We start from the raw sequence: 25,475 nt of genomic DNA, 5'->3' as shown, positions 1-25,475 counted from the left end.
CTAGGTATGATGATTGAGTCTAGAAGGGACAGGATATCTGATTGCTTATGAGGAGAGTTCACTGGAAGACCTGGAGTAAGAATGATACTCATCATGAGCTAAAAGGGAAGGCAGTTACCTGAGTGACCCAGTCCCTGAGGAGGTAAACCCCAGTTACTATAAGGTTTGGTTGAGTGAACAAGTGCAAACCCTTGTGGCTTATTTATCCAGAAAAACAGCATTTTCTGTGTGAACGTCTGGTCAAGCTGTTCATCCCCCTAAGCCGGATCTACTCAGACTTCAAGCCAAAGGACCAAGCAGCTAGAGGCTCTTGAGCTGGGAATCCAGACCTGTTCTGTGTTCAGAGCTACCCAGAGCTGCCCTCCACCTACTGTGGCCCTCTACACCCTAGGCAGAGAGCAGAAGAGGTGGCAGGAGCGTAAGAAGTGAGGTCCAGATTACAGGACAGGTCAGAGGGCCCTCGGGAGGTTAAATCTCCAGAGGACAGGTTTGCAGGTCCCCAGCAGTACCCAAGTCGGAGGGGCCCCAGGGCCAGAGGGGAGGGAAGGTAGGCTATAAGCCTATCTACGTTGCACGGCGTGGTGAGGCCACCACCAGGGGGCGATACCGGGGCCACGGCCCTGGGGTGACAGAGGACGCCAGCTGCCTGGAAGCCTTGGGAGCCTTGGCCGGCCTCAAACCTTCACTGTAGTGTAGGGTAGGGGGCGAAAAAGAAGAGAGCCGCGCCTTTCCCTGCACCCCACCCAGTCAGCCCCGCCTCCCTGACCCCGCCCACCCCGGCTCCGCCTCCACCCCCGCCCCGCCTCCGGCCGCGGCCCCTTCCTCCCGCAGCTGGTGCTGTGGGGCCGCGGAGCCGCGTCGCCGTCTCTATGGCAGGGGATCCGAGCGCAAAGGTGAGAAAGGCAGGGAGTGCGGGCGGCGGTGGGGCCTGGGCCGGGAGGTGGGGGCGCGGAGGCCAGGCCAAGCCTTCCACACGTCCATTCCACCCTCCAAGCTGGGCCAGGCCTTTCTCATCGCCAGGGCTCCCGGTCCCGCATTAAGGCTCTGGAGGGGCGCGGGCCAGGCCTCGGGTGGTGCTGGGCGCAGACCCGCCGCCACCTCGGAGTGGGGGACCCGCGCGGGGCGGGGACCCGCGTGGTGAACAGTGTTCCCTGGGATCTGGGTCACGTCTCCTGGCGTCCGGCGGGATCGAAGGAGAGCTTGTCCTCGAGCTGCAGCAGTAGAGACTGAGGTTAGATCTGAGGAGAGGGGAGACCCGCGGACGGTCCAGGATGGGGGATAGAGAGGGTAGCGGGGTGAGGGGCTCTCGGGCCAGAAGAGGCAGCCATCCTACTGGGCAGAGGGGGATGCCGCCTATCTAAGCAGGTGGACATCTGGGATGAAGGTCGAGAGCCTGCTGATCCAACATCGATCCTGTTTGGGGGAGGAGGTGTCTCCCCTCCTCAGTTTCTTCAGCCCTAGGATCTAATAGTCGGAAGGTGACCAGAGTTCAGGGGGCTGGCCCTGGGCAGGAACCCAAACTATGGAACCTGGGGGTGGAGTGTGGGGTGTGGACTGGAGACCTTGAAACCTTGTCGCTACTGGGGGAGGGAGGGCAGCAGCTCCGCCCCCATTTAGCCCCGCCCTCCCTCCCAACAGGTTAAATGGGGGCTGAGAGCCCCTGCCCAATGCTCACATGTAGAACAGCAGTATACACATGGGAGTAGAGCAGTGCTAAGTTACACGTTTCATTCCATCTTTCCATTGCTAAAGCTAGGAGCCTCCTTCTTCCTGGGCTAGGTACCCCCTCAGTCTTTTGCAGAGAGGCCATCCCATCTAAGCATCCGAGGTCAGATGCCTCCCCACATTGCTAAACACACACACACACTTGGAATCTGGCCTTAAAATTGGGACTTTCAGGAAGGGAGGCAGGATCTGCTCTGCACCTCAGTGGACACTGGCAGCCTCCAAGGCTGCAGTGAGAACTGGACCCCTGTTTGTGCATAATGCTTGTCTCTGAAAACATGTAATGGTGTGTTTGAGCACTGTGTGAACACACTTGTAATTGACCTGTGAGCATGAACATGCCTGACCTACTGTATCCGTGGGTTTGTGTGCATGTCCCTACATATATGTGCTGGACCTTTCTGTGAGTAGGTGTACAATCCTTCATATGCACATGTGTGGGTTTATAACCCTCCTTGTCAATCTCTAAGGCTGTGTGACCTGCTGAATGAATAGATGTGAATGTGTGAATACAACCTTATTTGTCATTTTGCATGAACACATCTGGCAGGCCCTTGATAGGACATATGCATGCACAAACCTCTGTGTGAATGTATGTATGCATGACTCTCCAGTGAGTACATGTGTTCACAGCCCTTCTGTGAACATGTGTTTATGTGGACCTATTGCGTGCACATCACCCCTCTCTGGACATGTGTGACTTTTGTCATGAACCACACTCTGAGTGGTTCCTCTCACCCTGGGGTGTGTTCTTCCTGCCCAATCCTAGGAACTGACCTCGCAGCCATAGCCCCCCCTCCCCCCCTCCCCCCCCCCCCCACACACACTTCTGCACTAAGCAAATAGGCCCTAAAGATAAACAGGTGTGCCTCCACAGTGAGGGGTGGGGCATGGGCAGTTTGCTTGGGACTTCCTGCTGCCCAGCCCCCAGGCGAGGAGCTGATGCCCTTTCTGTGGTCCAAGGACCCTCTTCTCTCCACTCATACTACATTCTCCCCCTCTGGGCTCTGACCACTACAGTGCTGACCTTTACCTCTTAAACAAATGCTCCAAATTCCTGTTCTCCCTCTTGCCAGTTCCTGGTCCTTCCCCTCTCTTCAAGGCCACAGAGTTAATATTTGACCTGGAGAGGAGGGGAGAGGTCAGTGGCGCCTACGGTCCTGTCTGTGGGTGTCTGATGAGATTGGGTGGATCAGCCTTCCTTCACACCCAGCCCAATCTAGGAAGCCTTCAAGAGCCACCTCAGAGATCAGGTCTATTGCAGAGGTCACAGAAGGCCTGCCACCTATTTCCACCCCATCCCCAACTGGTTGGCTTGAGGGTCCAGGTGTGGGAATAGTCTCCAAGATGTGCCAGGGGATGTGGCCAAGAATTCAAGGATCTCATCATTCACCTTTTCCATGTAGCTTATGTTGATAAGCTGATAAGAACAGATATCAGTTGATAACTGATAAGAACAGATAATACACTTGATCTTAGCCAAAAGGCAGAGAAGTGATCATTCACCTTTTCCATGTAGCTTATGTCTCAATTAACTGGTCTTGCACATGGGAGCCTCCAGTACAGACTTTACACCAATGCAGCCAGGGGGGCCCAGATGGCAGCACTCCTGCCCCATGTCTATGAGTGCCTGTTTGCAGGTAGGGGCATGTGTGGATGCCTAGTCAGAGGGTGCAGTACAGACTCGCATGGGCAGAGTAGAGATGTGCACCCCCTCAGAGAGGAATGCTGAGGAAGAGAAGTGTCTAATTAAAGAGAAATTCCAGAGGGAGCTCTCAGGCCAGGGAAAAGAAAAAACAAAGGGAAAACAGGACAAAATAAACAAAGGCCCATTAAAAGTCTCTGCCCCAGCCTTCTTGCATAAGGCACCCCCGCAGGCAGCCAGGACAACTGCTGCCCCAAGTTTGGTCTCATTGTTGGATGGAGAAGGCATTCTCCCTGAAAACAGAGCTCTAGTTGAGATGGAGGCCTAGCTTAGCTTCCTACTTGGTCAGAGGAGGGCCATTAACTTTGGGTTTGGGTTGGGAGGAGTCTAGGGTCTTGTAAGGAGAGCAAGTTCTGCCCAACTCGCACCAGAACAGAGAGGTAGACAGAGTCACAGTGAACTGATCCTGATGTGGGAGTTCTATAGGCCACCTCCCCCAGTACCCCTTGATGTCTGGGGGGTAATGCCATCTACCTTCCACCCACACATAGATCAAAGAGTTTTTTTCCTGTTTTTTCTTTAGAAAACGGACCTCAGAGAACCAAGACTAGTCCTTCTGTCGGGGCAGGGTGACCCCATCAGTGACCTACAACCCCTCTATGACCCCACAAGTTCCTCCCACCACGGAGTTTGTATATGATGCAGAAAGGCAGTGTGTGATATATCCCTCTCTCTGATCTCTAACCTGGGATTCCATGGCCACACAACCCTGTGATTCCATGTCCCCTCGATTCCAGGACCCTCCCTGGCCCCATGACCCCTGACCTTCCAAGTGACCTCCCTGGGCCTTGACCCCCGTGACTGTTCTTCCCATCATCCCCTGTGATTCTGGCCTTGGCTCCCCTGGGGGGTCTTACAGGTCTGGGCCTCCCCAGGAAAATGTGGGGGAGGCTCTGGCCCCTCTTCCTGAGCTTCCTCACAGCCACTGCAGTCCCTGGACCCTCACTTCGGAGACCATCCAGAGAACTAGATGCCACCCCGCGGATGACCATCCCCTATGAAGGTTAGATCCCCCCACCCTCAAATTTTGAAAGACAGCAGGAGCCAGGTCTGGGAATAGAGAGGCAGCCCCAGGGCTGGGCTCACTGCTCCTGCTCTTCCCAGAGCTCTCTAGGACCCGGCATTTCAAGGGTCAAGCCCAGAACTACTCAACACTGCTACTGGAGGAGTCCTCTGCAAGACTGCTGGTTGGAGCCCGAGGTGCCCTGTTCTCTCTCAATGCCCGTGACATAGGAGATGGGGCTCACAAAGAGGTTAGCCCCTAGAACTTGGAGCACCCGGAAGGTCTCCAGCTTTATCCAGCTCCCTGGGAACCTCAATTTCCTAGAAGCCCTGCCAGCTTTCCATAGCCCCCTGATCAGATAGCACTGCCCTTCCCAAGCCAAGTCTCCTTTACCATTCAGTGCCACTCTTGAAACTTACCTATACCCCAGGTTCCTGCAGTCCTATCACTTGGTTCCATGGATAACGGTGAAAGACAAGGGTACTGGGGTCAGCACTTCAACCCATTCCCTTTCCCCATCTCCAGATCCACTGGGAGGCCTCCCCAGAGATGCAAAGCAAATGTCATCAAAAAGGAAAAAACAACCAGGTATGTGGTCTGCCCTGTCCCCAACTTCTTTCCTTTTCCTCTTCATTTGGGAATGTCAGGGTTGGTGGGGACACAGATGGAGAGGTATGGATCAGCCAGTCAGTTGCAACAACCACAACAAACATGTGAGTGTAGCCAAAGTGGCAGGCCCTAGGTGCAGCACTTCTAATCCAAACATTTGGTGGCCTACCAGCTTGGCCTGTAGTAGCATCTTAATCTCTTCTGGGCTCCTGAATAATAATCATGAGAGTAATAAATAGTCTCTAGTAAATGTTAACTTAGCTGTTTTCTCTCCTAATTCTAAAATAACCCTATGAAATAGTCTTATCCTCCATTTTACAGATGAGAAAAATAGGTTTGGTCAAGGAATGCCATGGAGGAGTGGTAGTGAATTGTCAACTCTTTCTGGCTTAAGAACAAACAGGGTGTCTGCAAGGGTCCCACGTCTGGCTATGTAACAGATCCATATGGAGAGCTTCTTAAGAATATGCATTCCTAGGGGCGCCTGGCTGGCTCAGGCAGTAAAATGTGTAACTCTTAATCTTGGGGTCATGAGTTCAAGCCCCACATTGGGCATAGAGATTTTTTTTTTTTTTTGAGATTACTTTAAAAAAAGAAGAAGAAAAAACACAGTCCTGGCCCAAGGATTCTTTTTTTTTTTTAAGATTTTATTTATTTATTTATTTATGAGAGACACAGAGAGGAGAGGCAGAGACATAGACATAGACAGAGGGAGAAGCAGGCTCCTCACAAGGAGCCCACAGAGCTCAGGCAGCCCTATGTAGCTCAGTTGGTTGAGTATCTGACTCTTGGTTTCAGCTCAAGTCTTGATCTCAGGGTAGTGGGATGAAGCCCTGCATTGGGCTCCCTGCTCACCTTGGGCTTCTTGGGTTTCTGGGGCTCCTGCTCAGCAGGGAGTCTACTTCCCCTTTCCCACTCCCTCAGCTGCTCCCTCTCCCTTTGCTCCTCCACCCTCTCTGCCCCTCCACCCACTCAGTGCTCTCTTTCTCTCTCTCTCTCTAAAATAAAATAAATAAATCTTTTTTTTTTAAATAAATAAATCTTTAAAGAGGCACCTCTAAGAGAGTCCATCAAAGGTGCCTGCTGATAGAGCATGCAGCATAGGTAGAAAGTGGGGCTGGTGAGGGAAGTGGAGCCCAGATCACAGAGGACTGTAAATGATCAACTGGGAGGATGGGTTTTATTCTGTGACAATGGGCACCCTCACCATTTGGTACTTTATAGACTCTCAAACTTTAATGTGTGCATGAAGCCCCTGGATATGTTATAAATGCAGATACTAACTCAGTAGGTCTGGGGAAGGCCCCAAGATTCGGCAATTCTAACAAGCTTCAAGAGGACACTGATCCTGCCAGTCCCCAAGCCATCCTTCAGATAGCAAGGCTTGAGGAGAACATTTCCCAAGGCATGTTCTAAGGAACACTAATTCTTAAAAGAAAGGTTTAATGGTCACATAAGTTTGGGAAGTGCTGTATGCTCAATTCTACAATGCACAGCAATATCCTTAAGGCTCTGAAAAGTCCCCTGGAAAGGCAAGCTTTAGCCATGGTTCTCAACTTATTTGACCACAGAATTCCTCCCTGACCCCTCTTTTTTTATGTAAACAACTTAGGGAAACACTACTAGAGGAATATTAATCCAGTCTCAAGCACTAGATGGATTAAAATAGAGTGAGTCTGGAGGCAGGAAAGGCAATGGGAGTTGGTGACATCATGGGGTCAGAGGAGGGAGGCCTGAACAGGCTAGTGGAGAGGAGGGACAGATATACCCAGGGAGGGAATGGGATGAGACAAAGAGGTCTTCATGGATTCACACCCTGGGTAGCAGGCAGGAGGAAAAATCACTAACAAGGCAAAGAAGTCAAGAGGGGCTTAGCTTATAGCAGTTAATGGGCAAAGAAAGGCAGTGTGGCTAGAGGGGTGAGGGGGTGAGGAAGAGGCAGAGGCCTTTCATGCAGGGCCAGACGTGGTGGGACCCTATGCTTAGGACTCTGGTGAGCCACTGAAGGTTTTTAAATACAGCAGTGACGTGAGTTGGTTTATATTTTTAAAATATGCCTTGGAAAGTGGGTTGCCAGAGGAGATGATTGGTAGAGCATCTCTGAAAGGAGACTCCAGACAATGGTAACAGCAGTCCCCTTTGAAGCCAACAAGGCTAAAAGGAGATCCTCTGTTTACAGCCTATCCCTTTGTACCTTTTGAATTTTATACTGTGTACTTATATTCCTCATTCGCTGCATAAATTAGTAGCTTTTATAGTCACAGCGGCTTGGGAGAACAGTCAGGCAATCTCTACATTTATCCAGGGAAGAGGGGACAGCGGTAATGTGGACTAGGGTGGTGGAGGTGGAGGGGAAGTGGACCACGTGAGGAGACACTTACAGCAAAGAATCCTAGAGAAGGACCAAACATGGGGGTGAGAGAATGGAAGGCATCAAGGATGACTCCTCGTATCTGGACTGAGTAATAGGATGGATGGATGAAGTGAGGTGGGAAGGACTGGATGAACAGGTTTAGGAGGGAAGGTACAGGTTAGGGAGGAGGGAGTAAGCTTGGTTTGTGAGTTGGTGAGTTTGATTTTTCCGTGGGCTATCAGGTGGAGAGATGGCCAGAACATGGGGATTGATTTGGTAGTGTCACCCCAGAGGGAGCGTGGGGACTCCAGGACTGGGGGGCACTGATGAGAAGATGTGAGAGAAGCATTCCAGGGTAGCGGGGAACCTGGGTTGGGGAGCCAGGACTGGGGATGCAGAGGACTGCCGGAAATGTAGGAGAAGCTGGCAAAGTGTTTCAGATCATCCTAACAGTGAGAGAGCAGAGAGAAGAGGGGTCTTGCCACTGGGAAGCCAAAGGACAGTGAGTTTCAGGGAATATTCTGTGTTCTGGGCAGTGAGCAGGCCCTTTGGAATCTCTGAAAGAACCATGTCCCGTGGGAGGGGGCAAGAGGCGGACTACAAAGCTGGATTGACGGGCAGCCCCGGTGGCGCAGCGGTTTAGTGCCACCAGGATGTGATCCTAGAGACCTGGGATTGAGTCCCACATCAGGCTCCTTGCATGGAACCTGCTTCTCCCTCTGCCTGCCTCTCTCTCTCTCTCTGTCTCATGAATAAATAAATAAGATCTTAAAAAAAAAAAAAAGAAAAGCTGGATTGATTAATGGAAAAGGCCTCACAGCCCTCCCCCACCTACTCCATAGACGGAATGCTTCAACCACGTGCGATTCCTTCAGCGGCTCAATGCTACCCACTTCTATGCATGCGGGACTCATGCCTTCCAGCCCCTCTGTGCAGCCATTGTGAGTATGCCTGCCCCAGCCCTGATTGCTGATTCCAGGCCACAACCCCTCATGTCCTCCAGACCACTGACTTCTGGCCCCATATTTCCCCAGGATGCTGAGGCCTTCACCTTGCCAACAAGCTTTGAAGAGGGGAAGGAGAAATGTCCTTACGACCCAGCCCGTGGCTTCACAGGCCTCATCATTGGTGAACATGCTCTCCTCCCCACCTTAGCTCCTCCTCTACCAGCATGCTGTTTGTGGGGGCATGGATCTCATTGCTAGGACTTGCCACCCATGTGTATTATGCGCCTTGTTGTATGTGACATGTCTGTCATGCTTGGCATGTCTCTGCTCCAGATGGAGGCCTCTACACAGCCACCCGGTATGAATTCCGGAGCATCCCTGACATCCGCCGGAGCCGACACCCACACTCCCTGAGGACCGAGGAGGCTCCGATGCACTGGCTCAACGGTCAGGAGGATGAGGCACAGGATGATGGGGGGCAGGGGACTATTTCTTCATCTTTCCTCCCTTGGGCAGTTGACCATCCCATCCCTAAACTCCCAGGCGAACCTGTCTATTCCTGTGTGCTGCTGAGCGAGGGGTAGTAGTGGAGGGGATCCCCAGCCTGTCTGAGGCCACTTAAACTGCCTAACCCACAGATGCTGAGTTTGTGTTCTCTGTCCTGGTGCGGGAGAGTGAGACTAGTGCAGTGGGTGACGATGACAAAGTTTACTACTTCTTCACGGAGCGTGCCACTGACGAGGGCCCCAACAGCTTTGCTCAAAGCCGCAACAGCCACCGTGTGGCCCGTGTAGCCCGTGTGTGCAAGGTGAGTAGGACCAAGTTCAGGGCAAGAGTGTAGAAGCTGAACCCCTGAATCTGACCCCTGACTCTGTGCCCCTATCTCTTCAGGGAGACCTGGGAGGAAAGAAGATCTTGCAGAAGAAGTGGACCTCCTTCCTAAAGGCACGTCTCATCTGTCACATTCCACAGTATGAGATGCTACGTGCTGTCTGCAGCCTGGATGCTGACACCTCAGCCCACACGCACTTCTATGCGGCCTTCACACTGACCACACAGTGGTGAGTGCAGGGATAGTGGGGAGATAAGGAACTGGGGACAGCACGAGGGTTAGAGCAGAGGTCAGTGAGGATACGAGAGGATCCCTTGTGGGGACGGCTGGCTGCTGAGAGAATTTCGGGTACACCCAGCTAACCTGGGGCCAGAGGCCACAGTGGCCTACTGACCCTTAGGAGAGGCCCTAAGGCCTAGAGCTGGGGCTGGCCAGGGTAGCAGTGGGCTCCAGACTCAGTGTGGGTAGCAAGTCCCACTCAGTGTGACTCAACACCTTTCCTTATGTCCCTTCCTAGGAAGACCTTAGAGGCCTCAGCCATCTGCCGCTACGACCTGGCCGAGCTGCAGGCTGTCTTCGCAGGTCCCTACATGGAATACCAGGATGGTGCCCGGCGCTGGGGCCGCTATGAGGGTGGGGTGCCGGAGCCCCGGCCTGGCTCAGTGAGTCCCCAAGTCTGGGGTCAGCGCTGGGTAGACAGAACCCTGGGAGGGCAGAAGGATCTAGCCTTGGGGCTGATGGGGGATGGGCAGGCAGTAGATTGCTGAGGCTCACCACCTCTGTCCACCCCCCACCCACCCCAGTGCATCACAGATTCATTGCGCACCCGCGGCTACAACTCATCCCAGGATTTGCCGTCCCTGGTCCTGGACTTTGTGAAGTTGCACCCACTGATGGCTCGGCCCGTGGTGCCCACACGCGGACGGCCCCTGCTGCTCAAGCGCAGTGTGCGCTATACACACCTCACAGGGACACCTGTCACCACGCCTGCCGGGCTCACCTATGACCTGCTGTTTCTGGGCACAGGTACTTCTGATCCTCGGTCTGAGCCCTTTGCTAACTGAGTCCTTGATCTTCGTTGACCGCTAATCCCCTGGATGCTTTGATCATGAAGCCCCGGTGACCATTGATATTGATTCTTCAATGAACACTCACTACTGGCCCTTGGTAACTGCTGACTCCTGTCACCAAACACAGTGACATTTGGCCCTGATCACTAATGCTTCTGAATCCAATAATTTCTGCCATGACTAGCCCAGAGTTCCCAGTGCCCTGAGTAACTGCTACTGGCTGAAGCCTTGTCCCTGACCTCATGACTCCCAAGCTGCTCCCATTAGGCTATTACAGGAGGCCTAAACCAGATTCCACTATTTGGTTCTGATCCTCTGTTCTCTCCATACCAGCTGATGGCTGGATCCACAAGGCTGTGGTGCTGGGCTCTGGAATGCACATTATCGAAGAGACGCAAGTATTCAAGGAGCCCCAGTCTGTGGAAAATCTGGTCATCTCTCCAATGCAGGTAGCCTCTGACTCATGACTTTTAATATGGCCTTACCAGAATAGGGGGAGGAAGTAGATGGCTGGGCAGTGACCATGTGTGTCTGTAGGTGGGAGTTGAGGGTGTTGCCAACCAGCTTTCCTCTCTGGCTCCCAGCATAGCCTCTACGTGGGGGCCCCTAGTGGAGTCATCCAGCTACCACTGTCTAGCTGCTCCCGCTATCGCTCCTGCTATGACTGCATCCTGGCCCGGGACCCCTACTGTGGCTGGGACCCCAGCACCCATGCCTGCACCGTATTCAACAGGTCCCAAGGTAGCAGGTGAGAAGTGTGGCAAGGGAGGTGAGGGTCCCCGGTAAGCAGGGGATCAGGGCCTGCCAGCTGTAGGGAAAGCGGGGGCAGCTGTTGGTGACAGCCTCCTAGGCCCTGCCACTAGGGAACACTAAAGCTCAGTCCTCCTGTTCCTGTGTCCAGGACAGCACTGATTCAGGACATGGAGAGAGGAAACCGAGGCTGTGAAGGCAACAGGGACACAGGTAGGTGATCTCCATGGATGTATGTAGGCCTGGCTGCACAGCCTGGCCTCTTTACATTTATTGCCATTTGTCTGCCAGTGTGTGTCTCTGAATGGCTGTGTCTGTGGGCTTTCAGCAAGGACGTCCCAGCAGAGTTTGGCACAGAGTAAGTGCTTCACAGATAGTTGTTGCCTTAAAAAAATCATAAATGAGGAGACAGGCTCAAGACATGAAGTTTTCTATCACTTCTGGAGCTTATAGCCAAGGGAGAGGGTGGTACAGACAATTAAATGAGCTGGCAAGTAATTATTTTCATTGGTTTTTTTTACAAAAGGAATACTTGCAACTATGACAAGTGTTTGAGGATAATGGGTACTTCCCTAAGGAAAATCAGATGACTGAGCTGATGCCTGGAGAGTAAAAGTTAATAGTCACAGCTAACGTGTACTGAGTACTTGCTCCAGGCACCGACTGACCACACACACATAGTCTCTCTCAGACTCACAACATTCCTGGGAGGCAGGTGTCACAATCCCCATCCCCTCGAGAGGCAATGTCTCTGAGGTACAGAGAGAATAGGTAAACTGCCCAAAGTTAGTAAGCTATTAAGTAGCAGGGTCAGAATTCAAACCTGACCCCAAGCAGCCTGACTTGAGTTTATGCTTTTCATCACTGCTGTGTTCTTTCCTCCAAAGGAACCAGTAGAGGGCATAGAAAGTTGGGGGGGGGATACACCCAAGCAGAATGAACGGCAGCAGATGAGCTTAATGTGTTTGAGAAGGGGCTGGAGAAGTGGGCAGGGACCATGTTAAGGCAGGGGAGAGGCCTAATCAGTATGGTGTTTTTAAAAGGCTACCTCGGGCAGCCCGGGTGGCTCAGTGGTTTAGCGCCTGCCTTTGGCCCAGGGTGTGATCCTGGAGTCCCAGGATTGAGTCCCACGTCGGGCTCCCTGCATGGAGCCTGCTCCTCTCTCTCTCTGTCTCTCAAGGAATAAATAAATAAAATCTTTAAATAAAATAAAAGGCTACCCTCATTGCTCATAGAGAATGGATTAGATATGGGCCAGAGTGGGCCAGCTTCCCCAGTTTGGGAAGGAGAGAAGTGAACAGGTCTGAGACGGATTCTGGAAGCAGAATCTTGGTGAGGGTTAGATACAAAGGTGAGAAGCAAGAGAGACTCCTCCCCAGATTTCTCTGCGATTTAAGCAGCTGAGTAGCTCATGGTACCATTCGCTGCTCTGACAATTCAAGGAAAAGACCTGGTATCATTTGGAAGGGAGGCTCTGGCCTTAGTTCCTATGCCATGTCAAAGAGGCCTCTTATGGAGATGCCCTGCAGGTGAAAGATGTTCAAGTCTGACAGGAGAGAACTCTGCTAGAAGTCGAGATTATGAATCACTGGCAGATTGCAGGAATTGAAACCACTGGGTGGTTGCAAACCTTATGTGGGAACATGAGGTGCAGGAGACCTTGGTTAGATGTCACCGTGATTCCAGTTCCTGTGCTTGGTGCCAGAGATACTGACAGTGAACCATCTGGTGTGCTATCTCCAGTGCCTTCCCTGAGATAGACAAGCATTGACTACTCCTGTCTCTCACCCACCCTTCCAGGGCCACCACCACCACTGAAAATGCGCTCTGTGCTCCGAGGTGATGATGTCCTTCTGCCCTGTGACCAGCCATCCAACCTGGCCCGGGCCTTGTGGCTGCTCAATGGAAGCATGGGCCTAAGCGACGGGCAGCACGGCTACCGTGTGGGTGTGGACGGGTTGTTGGTGACAGACATACAGCCCGAGCACAGTGGCAACTATGGCTGCTATGCTGAGGAGAATGGCCTCCGTACCCTCCTGGCCTCCTACAGTCTCACAGTCCGGCCAGCCACTCCTGCCCCAGCTCCACAAGCCCCTGCCATGCCTGGGGCACAGCTGGCACCTGACATAAGGCTGCTCTATGTGCTAGCCATTGCTGCACTTGGGGGCCTCTGCCTCATCCTAGCTTCCTCCCTCCTCTACGTGGCCTGTCTTCAAGGAGGCAGACGAGGACGTCGAAGAAAATACTCTCTGGGTCGGGCTGGCCGGGCAGGGGGCTCTGCTGTGCAGCTGCAGACTGTTTCAGGCCAGTGTCCTGAAGAGGAAGATGAGGGCGATGATGGCGAGGGGGCTGGGGGCCTGGAAGGTGGCTGCCTCCAGATCATCCCTGGGGAGGGAGCCCCAGCCCCCCCGCCTCCACCACCCCCACCCCCACCGGCTGAGCTGACCAATGGGCTGGTGGCTCTGCCCAGCCGGCTGCGCAGGATGAATGGCAACAGCTACGTGCTCCTGAGGCAGAGCAACAATGGAGTGCCAGCAGGGCCCTGCTCCTTTGCTGAGGAGCTCAGCCGCATCCTGGAGAAAAGGAAACACACACAGCTCGTAGAGCACCTGGATGAGAGCTCTGTCTGAGCCCAGCCTCCTAGGACAATGCTCTTCCAAGCCAGCCTGTCTGCTCCAGGGTGGGCTGCTGCTTCCCCAACACAGCCACTCTACCTTCACCCCCCCAACTCCAGGCCCTTCTCCCAACTTTTTGATGTCCCTGTAGGGCTGGCAGAGTCAGGCCCAGCCAAAGCCCCCTCCTCAGTCTTCACAGACCCATCTGTGAGCAGCCCAGGCCAACCGGTGCTCCTCAGAGGTGGGTACTCCCTCAGGGCCTGGTATTCTGTAGACCCAGTCCCAGGTCCTATTCCTTTAACCCAAATACTTGGGAGGAGAGGAGGCCATCCTCCTGCCCCCTATTTGTCTGCTCCAACCCTTCCTCTTTCTCCCAGGCAGGGCTCTGCAGATCCAGATGACCTCAACATCACCACCCTCTGCATGGCCTCTGTGCTGGACGGTCCCGAAACCAGACCTCTGCCAGCCACCAGAGCCACCTGAGCCCTGCGCACATTCACACGTGCACATGGATGAATGTCTGTCAGCTGGGCTGCAGGGCCCCCACCCCCATTTCCTGGTGCATTCCTGTTTCATCTCCCCTGGACTTTGGGTACCCTTCCAATTGCCACATCCCATCTTATCTAGTCCTGTCCCCTAGTTCCAGCCCCATGTGGTGACTTCTTTGGCAAGAGCTTGGGAACAGGCCAGCCTGGGGAAGGAAGACTGTGTCATTCCCCTCTCCTTAATGTGCAGCCCTCGTGAGTCAGCCTCCCTACCCCGTTGGTCATCTCTCAAGGGTGACAGAGCCCCAGGCATGTCCCTTCATGCACATGTGCTTACATTTCCACATGCATTTCTGAGCCTCCCTTTGCTGCCTCGGACCTGTGTCTGTTGGGTTTGGTCCATGGACATTTCAGAGGGAGAGCCCTCTCCCGTTCAGCTGTCCTCTAAGACAATTCCCCAGGACGGGTGACCAACACTGCAATGAGCCAGTCTCTCTTTTGGGGACCAAGCATTTGCTACCCCTAGACCAGAGCAGGGGGAGGAGATCTGATGTCTCACCTGGCACATGAAGCCCGTTCTTGGAACTATGCAAAGGGCAGAGGCTGGGAGTTTGGATGCTTGGCTCCCATCCCTGTCCTACCTCACCGGGGCACTTTCAGGGTCCAGGGGCCTCTGAAGTCTCCAGGCCCATATGGGACAATCAAATCCTGAGTTCCCCCATTCCCCTTGGGTGAGGATGACTGTTATTTTTGTAGCTGAGAACGTGGAATCCCCACGGATTTTTACTGCCCTTCACCCAACTTCTCCCACCTCCACCCCACAATGAATGTATTTATTGTGAGAACGGCTACACTTCTTTATGAATGCCCCCACTAAACCACCTAGGTGGGCAGAACAGGCATGTGACAGAGTGGGGAGCCTGGGCTCAGCTCCTCCCCCTCCTGTTGGTTAATAAATACCCTCTTTCCCCACAGCTATGTGTGTTCCGCTTGGTCTAGACTGGCCTTCCTGATCACTAGGCTTCTGAGCCTATGGAAACAGTGCTGCAGGGTTGGTTCTGCTCCCCATAAAACCATTTGCAGAGAAAACTGGGATCCTCAGCTTCCAGTTGGCTGCTCCAGGCAGGTATATAGGTCTTTACAAGGCTCTCATTATTCACTGATCAGGATGGTAAGAGCATGACAAATTATAACCGTTTAAGAATTCATACAAAGCTTTCTAGGTTTTTACCTCCTGGCTCTTTTCCTTACCATTCCACTCCTCTGTTTTAGCTAAGTCTAAAAGATGCTCCCTGTTTATCAGTTCTCTTGCTCACCTCCAAGAAGCTTTCAGTACCTCCCCTCACCTATCAAGAGACAACATGAATTCATTTCTGCAGAGGGGCCTTGGAGAGTAGTTGGGATCAGGGCAAGCTTATTACCAGGGATCTGGCCTGAGAATCACTCTCCAAGGGTCAGTACTAGATTAATCACGTGGCCTTTGGTACTAACCATCCTGAAGGGTCGTATGTTCCATTTCTGATTTTAGGATAATGAAAAGTGGGGTTATATTTAAAATCTACACATATTTTTGAAGACCTCAAGTGTAACCTTGGGCAAGTTTATTAACCTTACTTTTCTAATCTAAACACTCAGACAGCTATAAAATGGTTATCCTAATGCCAGGTTCACAGCACAGTATAAGGGGCTAGCTAGCTCTCTAGCTCAATGGTTGTAGAAAGCGGGCATTGGGGACTCTTCTGAAGCCAACCTTGAAACCCCTCACCAGGATTTGAGATCACTCTTATCAATCTGGATTTCAGAAATAAATGCCTGCAATATCCTTGAATGGTCAGATTTCAGGGATGTCAAACAGGGAAGAATTAGGAGACTAACAAAGTCACTGCCCCTCCTCCTGAGCAATGAAGAGCTCTTTATCCCAAGCAAAAGCTTTGGCGTCAGTGTCTCTTTTGGGGGGCTCCATCTGCCTGCGTGGGCTTGGAATTCCTCTGAAAGAGGAAGAACCACTTCCACTGAGGTAAGAGTCCAGAGCCCGAGATTGTAGTTGGTGGGGCAACTCTTTACGGCACTTGCGCCTGGGCTAGCGCAGCATCCTGGACTTCTCGCGGGCGTAGCCCACCCAACATTGTCGGTTTGTTGGTGAAGGGGTGCCACTGGCCCTGGATGCTAGGACTGTCAGTGTGGAAGGGCTTGCGGATGCGGATCACATCCAGGCCCGACTGGTTCGCCAGCTTCTGCACCAGCGTCGCAATCTCCTCGACTGACTTGCAGTGGATGCTCTCCTCGCGCACTGCCCCATTAACTGGACAAAGGGACGGGGTCGGGGAGAGAAAGCGGATGGATCAGGAGTCAGAGCAGAGAGAAGCGAGCCGGCCGAGTCTCCCCTCGACCCCGCCCCCATGCCGCCCTCATGCCGCCCTCCAACCCCCGTCCCGCCCCACTCACGGTATTCGGCCACTACTCTGGGCACACAGCACGGCCTCGAGTTCACGTATATTACGACCCCCGGGTTCCGTCGCGCGAAGTCGGCCACCTCCCGTTCCACGAACTCCCTGAGGAAGCCGAGAAGAATAAGCACAGAGACCCGACCCTGGGCGACCTCTGCCCGGGGAGCACCCCGCGCCGTTCGCCTGGCTCACCTGGCACCGCGGGACGAGGGCGCATCGCGGCTGAGGTTAAAGCTGAGACGCTGCAACTGCTGCACGTACCGGCCCAGCCCGTTGTAGAGGACACTGGCCAGGAAGCGGCTCGGGGTCCCGCGCGCCGTCATAGCCACGGCGCTCCGGCAGCCCAGTCGAGCTTGGAGAGGCGGGGGCGGGACAAAGGCCCAAGCTTCCGGTTCCGGGAACACCCGCGCGCTGCAGTTTTGCTTCCGCGGTCACCGCGGGAGGCGCGCCAGTGACCCACGTTGTGGGCTAGAGTGGCGAGAGGAGGGTAGTGAGACGCGGTCAAGGTTGCGAGCAGCATACGTTCTGGCAGTAGCGCCGAGGGAGGACACGGTCGCGGGGGCGAAGTGAGCCGCCCGGTGGCGCTCTAGTCGTGGTGGGACCCCTTTGAGGGAAGGAGCGGCGAGGAGGGCCTCCGCTTGGGTTCTGGCGCATTGGAGCCCGGAACGACGCAGGCGGCAGTAGAGATGGGGACGGCGAAGAGATCTCCTGGCGGAGCCGGAGTGGTAAAGAGATGATCTAGAGAAAGCACAGCGGAGGGGGCAGTGTGGAGGGTCGTAGAGGTGAGGCGACGGCTGTACAGGGCACCGGACACGAAAGGCTCCTGTAGATGAGCGTAGATGTGAAGTAGCAATGCAGAGGGCCTGAAGAGGGTTCGAAGAGATATTTATGAGGGAGAAGTTGCAAGAAAGAAGTTACCTCGAGTGGGCTCTGTAGAGTGCTGTGCAGAGGATCCCTAGAGTCTGAGCTAGTAAAGGCACCCGAACCAGGGACTGAAGGCATTACAAACAGTGATTTCCTCGATTTCACTAGGAATGTGGGTACTCCTTCGAGGCGGGTACCCCCTCCGTATGCTGCTGCCCCTGCGTGCGGAGTGGATGGGTCGGAGAGGCCTGCCCAGAAGCTTGGCCCCAGGCCCTCCTCGCAGGCGTTACAGGAAGGAGGCTCTCCCAGCCTTGGAGGTACCAGTGTTGCCCGTAACTGCAACTGAAATCCGCCAATATTTGCGGGCACATGGGATCCCCTTCCAGGATGGCCACAGCTGCCTGCGGGCACCGAGCCCCTTTGTGAAGGCCTTGGAGCTCAAGGACCAGAGTGGTGCTACTGCTTCCTTCAGCCTTTTCATTGACAAGACCACAGGCCGCTTTCTCTGCATGACCAGCCTAGCAGAGGGGAGCTGGGAAGACTTCCAGGCCAGCGTGGAGGGGCGAGGGGATGGGGCGAGAGAAGGGATCCTGCTCGGTGAGGCCCCAGAAGCCGAGGACAGTGAGGAGGTCCGGAGGATCTGGGACCGAGCCGTACCTCTCTGGGAGCTGCCTGAGCCGGTGGAGGGCCAGCTGGCTCGTGTGATGTTTGGCCTTACCAAAGTGACTGATGACACGCTCAGGCGTTTCAATGTGCGGTATTTGTGGTCTGCTCGCAGCCTTGTCTTCCCTTGGCTCTCCCCTGGAGGTTTGGGATTACGAGGCCTGAAGCTACTAGGTGCCGAAGGCCAGGGAGACGGAGTGCAGTATAAGGAAACCACCATTCCCCGGCCTGGTGTCTACTACAATCTGTTTGGATTACCACTGATCAGTCGGCGAGATGTTGAGGTGGTATTGACGAGTCGTGAGCTGGACAGCTTGGCCTTAAACCAAGCCACAGGGCTGCCCACCCTGGCCCTGCCCCGAGGAATAGCCTGCTTACCCCCTGCCTTGCTCCCTTACCTCGAACAGTTTCGACGTATCGTGCTCTGGCTGGGAGATGACCTTCGGTCCTGGGAAGCTGCCAAGTTGTTTGCCCGAAAACTGAATCCCAAGCGATGCTCCTTGGTGCGGCCTGGGGACCAGCAGCCCCGTCCCCTGGAGGCCCTGAACCGAGGTTTGAATCTTTCTCGTATTCTGCGGACTGCCCTGCCTGCCTGGCACAAGTCTATCGTGTCTTTCCGGCAGCTTCGGGAGGAGGTGCTAGGGGAACTGTCAAATGTGGAGCAGGCAGCTGGCATCCGCTGGAACCGCTTCCCAGACCTCAATCGTCTCTTGAAGGGACATCGGAAGGGCGAGCTGACAGTCTTCACGGGTGAGCCCTTGGGAAATCACTACTTGGGGTAAGAGGCAAAGGATCTGGTGACAGAAGCAAGTAGGATTGGGCCATGGTAAATGTTAAAGAGGATGTTTCTCCCTACTTTGAAGCCCTTGCTCCGGTCTTGGTTTTAAGGGTAGAACTTTCCTCCCTCACCCAGGTCTGTGTTCAACCCCTCTGCAGGGCCAACAGGCAGTGGAAAGACGACATTCATCAGTGAGTATGCCCTGGATTTGTGTACCCAGGGGGTAAACACACTGTGGGGTAGCTTTGAGATCAGCAACGTGAGACTAGCCCGAGTCATGCTGACACAGTTCGCTGTGGGGCGGCTAGAAGAGCAGTTGGACAAATACGACGAGTGGGCCGACCGCTTTGAAGACCTGCCTCTCTATTTCATGACTTTCCATGGGCAGCAGAGCATCAGGTGAGATTTCCAAGGCCTAGGGTTTTCAAAGAATGGGAGGGCAGAAGAACAAATCTCCAGCAGAATTTTCAGGAATGCTGGCTTCTCTGGTGGGAGACTGCTTGTGATTGACTCTTGAATTCATTGCCTCTTCCTCTTCCCAGGACGGTAATAGACACAATGCAACATGCAGTATACGTTTATGACATCTGCCATGTGGTCATCGACAATCTGCAGTTCATGATGGGGCATGAGCAGTTGTCCACAGACAGGTGATATTCTCTTGTCTCACTGGAACCCACTTGAACACACATGTCTTCTCAGGCAGCTGGCCCCTAGGCACACACTGTACTCTCTTGTTTTCTGACACGTGTGCTGGCACACACCACCCCATGTGTATTTTTGTCTTCAGACGTGTGGGCTGTGGCAGTGGGAAGTATAGATAGGGACCTAAGTGTGAGTCCTTGGGTAGAGTGGGGTCGTGGCGGTTTGTGGGGAGATGTGAATGAATCAGCAGTATGGGTATGTTCATGTCCTTTTGTCTGTGTCTGATAATGTCTTTACTTTGTTGGGGTTGGGACAGGATTGCAGCTCAAGACTACATCGTTGGGGCCTTTCGAAAGTTTGCAACAGACAATAGCTGCCATGTGACACTGGTCATTCATCCCCGGAAAGAGGATGATGATAAGGAACTGCAGACAGCATCAATTTTTGGCTCAGCCAAAGTAAGTGGCCTTTAGAGGAGCTCAAGCTTTGGAGAGTAGAGGGGGCAGGTGTGACCAGGCATGGCCTTTATTCAGCCTTAAATCATCTTGACTATCCACCTGGAAGAGGCAGGAGACAGAAGCCTCTGGGGCCATGACATAAGAAACACATGTACTAGGAATATAAAGGCTGATAATAGTTGGTCCTTTGCCCTCCTTGCCCTTTAGGAGTTCACATTGTCCCGTGGGGAAAATAGACAGTGATTATAACTCTATATAAGAGCAACAAAGGTATTTGGGAAACAAGACATCTGGGTCAGCCTGGCACATCTGAGGAGACTTCCTCACCCAGTTGGGGAAAGGGTGTGTCAACAGAGGTTGGGTTGAGTTTTGGCTGACAGTTAGTGTTAAATAATCGAATAAACAGGAGGGCCTTCTGGGCAGCAGGACCAGCCCAATCCTGGAACTTCCAGGGATATGCTGAGGGCCTGTCACTCAATAGGCCTGGGCTGGGCACAGGGAATACAGGGTGAGGAGCACGAACTGTGCCACAATGGAACAAACATGGAGCTAGGGAAGAGAGTGACGCAGAAGTGGAAAGATGGTGGTTCTTTATGAGGATCAAGAATGGTCCCTGATGAACTGTGACATTTAGACCGAGACGTGAATGATAAGCTGGGGTTAAGTGAGGGTGGTAAGCTGTGGAGGAGAAGTGTTACCAGCAGAGGGAACAGCATGTACAAAATCTGGGGCAGCAGTGAGGTAGTCAAGGAACTGAAAGACTCAAGTGGCCCCAGCATCATGGTCAGTAGTCCCAGGAGCTTTTCCATTCTTCCCTGGACCTTCAGCCTTCCTTTCTGCTTTTCATGTCTTCTCACTGCTCCTTCCTCCTGCCCCCATTCCCCAGGCAAGCCAGGAAGCAGACAATGTTCTGATCCTACAGGACAGGAAGCTGGTAACTGGTCCAGGGAAACGGTATCTGCAAGTGTCCAAGAACCGCTTTGATGGAGACGTAGGTGTCTTTCCACTTGAATTCAACAAGAGCTCTCTTACCTTCTCCATACCACCCAAGAGCAAGGCGCGGCTCAAGAAGGTCAAGGATGACAACGGGCTTGTGACCAAGAAGCCCTCCTCTGGCAAAAAAGGGGCTGTGCCCCAGAATTCTGAGACTTGCTTGGGTCAGTCCCACCACCCCTATCAGCCAGACGTCTCCAAGCCCTCAAGGTGAAAGCAGTGCAGAGCTGAACACTGAAATGAGCCTGACAGGATAGGCTGGGACACAGACTTTCTTAGCCCTCTGCTAAGGCTATCTCTGTCCTGCAGTCCTAAGCTAAGGATGCTCTCCAGTCAGAGGAGCCTAACCTAGAGCAGAGTTCCATACTGAGAGAATTCAATTCAGCAAGAGAACTTCTGTGTGCCTGTACTGGGACTACAGCGCTGACAAGACAGATGAGGACCCTGCTTCCCTAGAACCTGCAGTCTGGTAAAGGAGACAAGAAGAGTAATAAACACAAAACGTGTTTTTTAGACAGTGAGATATACTATGAAGAAAAAAGTCATGCGATAATGCTTACAGGCTAGTTTAGATTAAGGTCTAAACAGGTATCTCTCAGCAGAGGACATTGGAGCTGGGGTCTAAAGAACTAGGACTGAGCCATGGGAACATCTGGAGAAAGAGCAATCCAAGCAGAGGGAAAATTAGACACAGAGGCCATGAGGTGGGAATGAGTAAATGGAGTTCAAAGCACTGAGTTCAGGCCCTCTGAACCTGGAAGGGAATAGAGGACTTGCCAAAACTCCAGTCTAGGTTTCTGGAGCCAAAGGCTGACACGGTGGGTACCAGACTCCTCTGCTGCCCACTCTGGACCCTGCCACGAGGTGGCACTCGCCACCATTGGATCCTAGGTGCTTGGCCCTGTAATATCAAGGCCCCAGAGGTGGAAGCTGGCCAGAGAGCCATGAAAGAAAACTGTGAGCTCAGAGTGCCTGCCACCTGGACAATGATTCCATGTTATGCTGCCTCAAATGATTGTAGAGCCTTTTCTAGTTTTACTGAAAAAAAATTTTTTTCCATTGCCTTTGTTTCTGTGTTTTTTCCTCTTTGTCCACCAGGTGTCTCCCCAGTCTATAACTGGATTTTCCTCTTGCTTCGAACTGGGAGTCTTTGAACTGTGTACTACAAGGAAGCAGGGGCATTAAAGGGCCTTGACCCTCATATCCCTCTACGTGTCTTCTTGGCTTAGGGATGACAGGATGGTGCCTCTTTATCCCTGTCTTCCCTGAGGATCTCCATGTGAAAGGTGTGGGTCACCGGGCCACATGCCTAGGCCTTCCTTCCCTGACCAGCTGTCCCTAGGTGATAGAAGCCACTCACTGACCTCTCAGTGTGGTATCATGCTCAGTGTCTTCTTATCTGGCTCCCCACCCACTTCCCTCATCCTTGTACACTCAGTGTTTCTCTTATGTTTGTATGTGTCAGAACTCCTGGGACTCTAAAAATGTAGAACCTAGGGCCTACTCTCCCCCCAATAAACACACACACAGACATTTTTAATTCTGGAGGTCTCAGAAAAGGTACAGAATTCCTCATTTTTAACAACTACTGAAGGAGATTGTAAAGTTAGAGACCTACTCAGAAATAGTCCCAAGGGAGACACTTTTCCCATCTCACTTACTCTGATATCCTAAAGTCCCATTTTCCCTTTAGATTTGCATGCAAGAATGGTCAGAATGCAAAATGTTGTGAGGAGGCTGGGGAGAAGGCTTTTGTAAGGATGGGCAGAGGTTTCCTGCTGCCTTGAATTCTCTGGTCTACCTAAGAGGGCTGCCTCTGGGGCCCTGTAGAAGGCTCTGGGGTCTCTGGTCTGTTGTGAGGACTGACTACAATTATCTCCTGAAACAGACCCTGGAACAAAGCTGTTCTCTGGGGGAAGAACCTGGGGTGGAGGGAGGGGGTAGTTCCTCCAGGGCCTCCCTTCTTGGGGGTCTCTCCCAGACTGGCTGGAGCCAGGCCTCCTAATCCTGCAGTAATCATTCCCAGCCGCTGGCTGGTCTATGCCTCATCCAGGGTCTGTAACATTGAATGTCAGCCATGCCTTCCAGATGTACACCACCAGGTCATTCCTACCTCTAAGGATTCTGGTCTACTGGAAGGCCTGGTGTGTTCTCAGAAAATCCTTTAGCTATTTCCATTAGGGGACTTTTGTGAGGTCTCTGTGAATTGGGGATAGAAGGATAGATACGCACTTGCCTGTCTTGCTCCACCCTCCTAGCAGACATCCCCCCCCCCCCCACACACACACACAAAGCACAAATCCGAATGATGGGAGAGGGGAAATTGACACTCCCCCAACCCCACCCCGTACACACACATTCCATTGCACACCTGTCTTAAACTCACATCAAGATTAGCCAAAAGTATGTCTAGAAGTCCCTGGAGCCTAGAAAGCAGTAGGGGATCCCTGGGTCCGGAATAAGGTCCCTGGTAGCCACTGTCCCTGTACCCAACCAGAGTGGATTGAGGCAAATTACCCGGGCTCTTTTTCCAATCGGATATTAATCACCCTGAGAGTTTAGGAAGGGCCTGGCCCAGCTGGGTCCAGCTGGATCTTCAGCCGTGTCTTCAGATTTAGTGTCGTTTTTTCAGCTTTCCAGTCGCTTCTTTACTGCAGGTGAGTTGGAGAAGAGATTAAATTCACTGGACTCCTCCTGTGCAGATACTCTTGCTGCAAGTAAGGCTCAGATACCTGTAGATGACAGTCTGTGCCTTCCCACAGGCTGCCTCGGGTGCCACAGATGGAGCCCTAGGTGCCTTCCTGCAATACAGGGCAACTTCCTGTTTGTGCCTGTGGGTGGAACTTTATGAGTGTAAGGGAAGCCTGGCCATGCTCTGTGGGGGGCCAGAACTGGCAAGTATGCTCACCTGGGTAGGCACCTACTGCGGGGAGGGGGGAAGGGGCTGGCTCTGCTAGGGCAATTCCGACCAGAGGGTGGGGCGGGGTCTGTTTTAGTGAAACCCGAGCCTTCTTTGTCTGCTTCCTAGGGGTTTTCCTTGTTCCTGGGGAATGAGCTGAGAGCCGACCCGGTTTGGCTCCTTACAGGGTAGGGCAGGTGGCAGTAAAGTCCTATCGTCAACTTGGTTAGGCCGGCCAGGTAGTTTAGCTCCCGGTCACGTGCTGTTCGCCCCTTTCCCCAAGTCGAAAACCAAATCCAGAAAGCTGTGAAGTCGGAGGCCAGAGGGGCAACCTGGCCACCACCGAGCTACTGCTGGGCTGGGTACCGGGTCCGCCGTAGAGGGGGTGCTGGGCAGACCACTCCCCTCCCTGGGTCGGGGGCGCGGCCTCAGCCGCCCCGCCCCGCCCCGTTCCACCAGGCCGGGCCCGGCGGGCGCCGGGAGTCCGGAGCCCGGAGCTGGCTGGGAGCCGGCAGATCTGCGGCGGAAGGTGCCGGCGCTCGGGCAGGAGCTGGGCGGGAGCGGCAGCGGCAGCGGCAGCGGCGGCGGCGGCGGCGCAGGTGGCCTGGGTGAGTGGTGGGGCCGCGGAGGTGTGGGCACTCCGGCCTCCCGCACATGCCGGGTCGGGAGCGAACTTTCCCGGTCTGGGGAAGCTAGGGGGTGGAGTGAGGAGAGGGTCCCACACTGGGGTCGGGGGGCCCGCAGGCGAGGAGCCTGAACAGGGAACCGACACGGAAACTCACGCCAGTGGGTGCACACGCGCGCGCGCCGAGACCCACGCACATAGGACACACGTGCACTCAGGAGAGGACGCGCCCAGTGGGTTACCCTTGCAGTCCCTGGAGCGGCGCCACTGGCCCGCACGGAGCCCCAGCTGACAGGGTGCTCTGCTGTCCCGTACTTGGCAGGGGTGGGAGAAAGGGCTGCCCGGTGACCGCCGACGGGGGCGGGCCGGGTGGGACACCTCCGGAGGTTCCTGCTTCCTGGCCGCCCACAGGTGAAGACTAAGACGTAAACAGGCGCCGAGCACGTGATCGCTTCGCAGACGAGTGGGCTGTGCTTCCCTCGCCCCCGCATCAGGGCGAGGACCTCCCTCCCCAACCCTGGGCGAGTCTCCGAGGTCTCCTGTCGGGCTGTATTCCATTCTCCGCCTCAAGAAATGTTAAGCCTTCCCCCAGAAATGGGAGCACAACGCCCCCTGGAGTCCGGGTAGCGCAGGCCTGGAGACTCTTGGGCTCGGTGGGGTTACCTGGGCTCCTTGCCTTCCTTCACCCGAACGAACACGTTCGTGGGGCCCTCATCCCGGAAGGTATCGGAGGAGGGCGCTATTTCGGGTGGCACTATACGGCAGCTCCGGCCCCATACCTCCAGTCTGGGGAGCAGCTGCCTGAGAGCCGGTGGGTCCCTTTCCTACCACCACCCCTCCTTGCAGAACTGGGAGCTCCTCCCTTCAACTGTAGGAGCCGAAAACCCACTCGTGCGAGAGTGGGAGTCCTCCTTTCCCAGAGAATGCATAAAGGTAAATGTCCCCGAAGTACGGGAGTGGGCCTATCCCCCTCCCCTAGAAGGGAGGATGAGCCCCCTCCCCCAGGGAA

General features: G+C 54.0%; 4 protein-coding genes and 1 pseudogene across 16 annotated transcripts in view; 3 read left to right on the top strand and 2 right to left on the bottom strand.

Annotated features, from left to right (window-relative positions):
• Window positions 1-766: 766 nt before the first annotated feature.
• SEMA4G (semaphorin 4G) lies at window positions 767-15,068 on the top strand. 4 transcript variants are annotated; one of them, XM_077877941.1, is made up of 16 exons: window positions 767-893; window positions 3,954-4,433; window positions 4,535-4,683; window positions 4,959-5,021; window positions 8,238-8,336; window positions 8,430-8,523; window positions 8,676-8,789; window positions 8,981-9,150; window positions 9,234-9,403; window positions 9,692-9,836; window positions 9,978-10,200; window positions 10,578-10,693; window positions 10,829-10,992; window positions 11,146-11,207; window positions 12,795-13,850; window positions 13,991-15,068. In XM_077877941.1, exons 2-15 carry the CDS (start codon window positions 4,310-4,312, stop codon window positions 13,622-13,624), a joined length of 2,523 nt encoding a protein of 840 aa, XP_077734067.1. In that variant the 5' UTR covers window positions 767-893; window positions 3,954-4,309; the 3' UTR covers window positions 13,625-13,850; window positions 13,991-15,068. The 4 variants fall into 4 exon arrangements, with proteins under 4 accessions (XP_077734067.1, XP_077734064.1, XP_077734066.1 ...); XM_077877938.1 differs by having other exon boundaries at window positions 13,987-15,068; XM_077877940.1 differs by lacking the exon at window positions 767-893 and adding an exon at window positions 1,054-1,231 and having other exon boundaries at window positions 13,987-15,068.
• LOC144301529 (U2 spliceosomal RNA) lies at window positions 3,093-3,224 on the bottom strand (annotated as a pseudogene).
• A 605-nt stretch (window positions 15,069-15,673) lies between the features above and the next one.
• MRPL43 (mitochondrial ribosomal protein L43) lies at window positions 15,674-16,927 on the bottom strand. Its single transcript, XM_077877955.1, has 3 exons — window positions 16,734-16,927; window positions 16,540-16,646; window positions 15,674-16,396 (listed from the first exon to the last, which is right to left on the bottom strand). The coding sequence occupies exons 1-3, from the start codon at window positions 16,862-16,864 to the stop codon at window positions 16,155-16,157; spliced, it is 480 nt and encodes a 159-aa protein (XP_077734081.1). The 5' UTR covers window positions 16,865-16,927; the 3' UTR covers window positions 15,674-16,154.
• TWNK (twinkle mtDNA helicase) lies at window positions 16,903-22,143 on the top strand. Of its 4 annotated transcripts, XM_077877944.1 has the most exons (6): window positions 16,903-18,818; window positions 18,982-19,037; window positions 19,136-19,245; window positions 19,389-19,496; window positions 19,808-19,949; window positions 20,836-22,143. In XM_077877944.1, the coding sequence occupies exons 1-6, from the start codon at window positions 17,576-17,578 to the stop codon at window positions 21,154-21,156; spliced, it is 1,980 nt and encodes a 659-aa protein (XP_077734070.1). In that variant the 5' UTR covers window positions 16,903-17,575; the 3' UTR covers window positions 21,157-22,143. The 4 variants fall into 4 exon arrangements, with proteins under 4 accessions (XP_077734070.1, XP_077734068.1, XP_077734069.1 ...); XM_077877942.1 differs by having other exon boundaries at window positions 16,904-18,846; window positions 18,982-19,245; XM_077877943.1 differs by having other exon boundaries at window positions 16,907-18,818; window positions 19,005-19,245.
• Window positions 22,144-24,283: 2,140 nt separating this feature from the next.
• Window positions 24,284-25,475, top strand: part of LZTS2 (leucine zipper tumor suppressor 2) — a 10,124-nt gene continuing 8,932 nt past the window's right edge. Inside the window, exons 1-3 of one of the 7 annotated variants that reach the window (XM_077877949.1) lie at window positions 24,287-24,449; window positions 24,878-25,189; window positions 25,313-25,399. The gene's annotated coding sequence lies outside the window, so the exon portion shown is untranslated. Of the gene's footprint in view, window positions 24,450-24,877; window positions 25,400-25,475 lie in introns of all 7 variants that reach the window. The other 6 variants (XM_077877953.1, XM_077877952.1, XM_077877946.1 and 3 more) reach the window with 6 other exon arrangements.

The sequence above is a fragment of the Canis aureus genome, chromosome 29 (genome assembly GCF_053574225.1).
Source record: "Canis aureus isolate CA01 chromosome 29, VMU_Caureus_v.1.0, whole genome shotgun sequence".
NCBI classification, from domain to species: Eukaryota; Metazoa; Chordata; class Mammalia; order Carnivora; family Canidae; genus Canis; species Canis aureus.
This window is presented reverse-complemented; position numbering and strand designations above follow the sequence as displayed.

Coding starts and splice junctions, on each gene's coding strand:
- SEMA4G (XM_077877941.1), top strand. CDS start 4,310: ATGTGGGGGAGGCTCTGGCCCCTCTTCCTGAGCTTCCTCACAGCCACT. Junction 5,022..8,237: donor AAAAAGGAAAAAACAACCAG/GTATGTGGTCTG, acceptor CCTACTCCATAG/ACGGAATGCTTCAACCACGT. Junction 9,151..9,233: donor GTGTAGCCCGTGTGTGCAAG/GTGAGTAGGACC, acceptor CTATCTCTTCAG/GGAGACCTGGGAGGAAAGAA.
- MRPL43 (XM_077877955.1), bottom strand. CDS start 16,864: ATGACGGCGCGCGGGACCCCGAGCCGCTTCCTGGCCAGTGTCCTCTAC. Junction 16,647..16,733: donor CCCTCGTCCCGCGGTGCCAG/GTGAGCCAGGCG, acceptor CGGCTTCCTCAG/GGAGTTCGTGGAACGGGAGG. Junction 16,397..16,539: donor CAGAGTAGTGGCCGAATACC/GTGAGTGGGGCG, acceptor CCCTTTGTCCAG/TTAATGGGGCAGTGCGCGAG.
- TWNK (XM_077877942.1), top strand. CDS start 17,576: ATGTGGGTACTCCTTCGAGGCGGGTACCCCCTCCGTATGCTGCTGCCC. Junction 19,497..19,807: donor GAGCAGTTGTCCACAGACAG/GTGATATTCTCT, acceptor GGGTTGGGACAG/GATTGCAGCTCAAGACTACA. Junction 19,950..20,835: donor CAATTTTTGGCTCAGCCAAA/GTAAGTGGCCTT, acceptor CCCATTCCCCAG/GCAAGCCAGGAAGCAGACAA.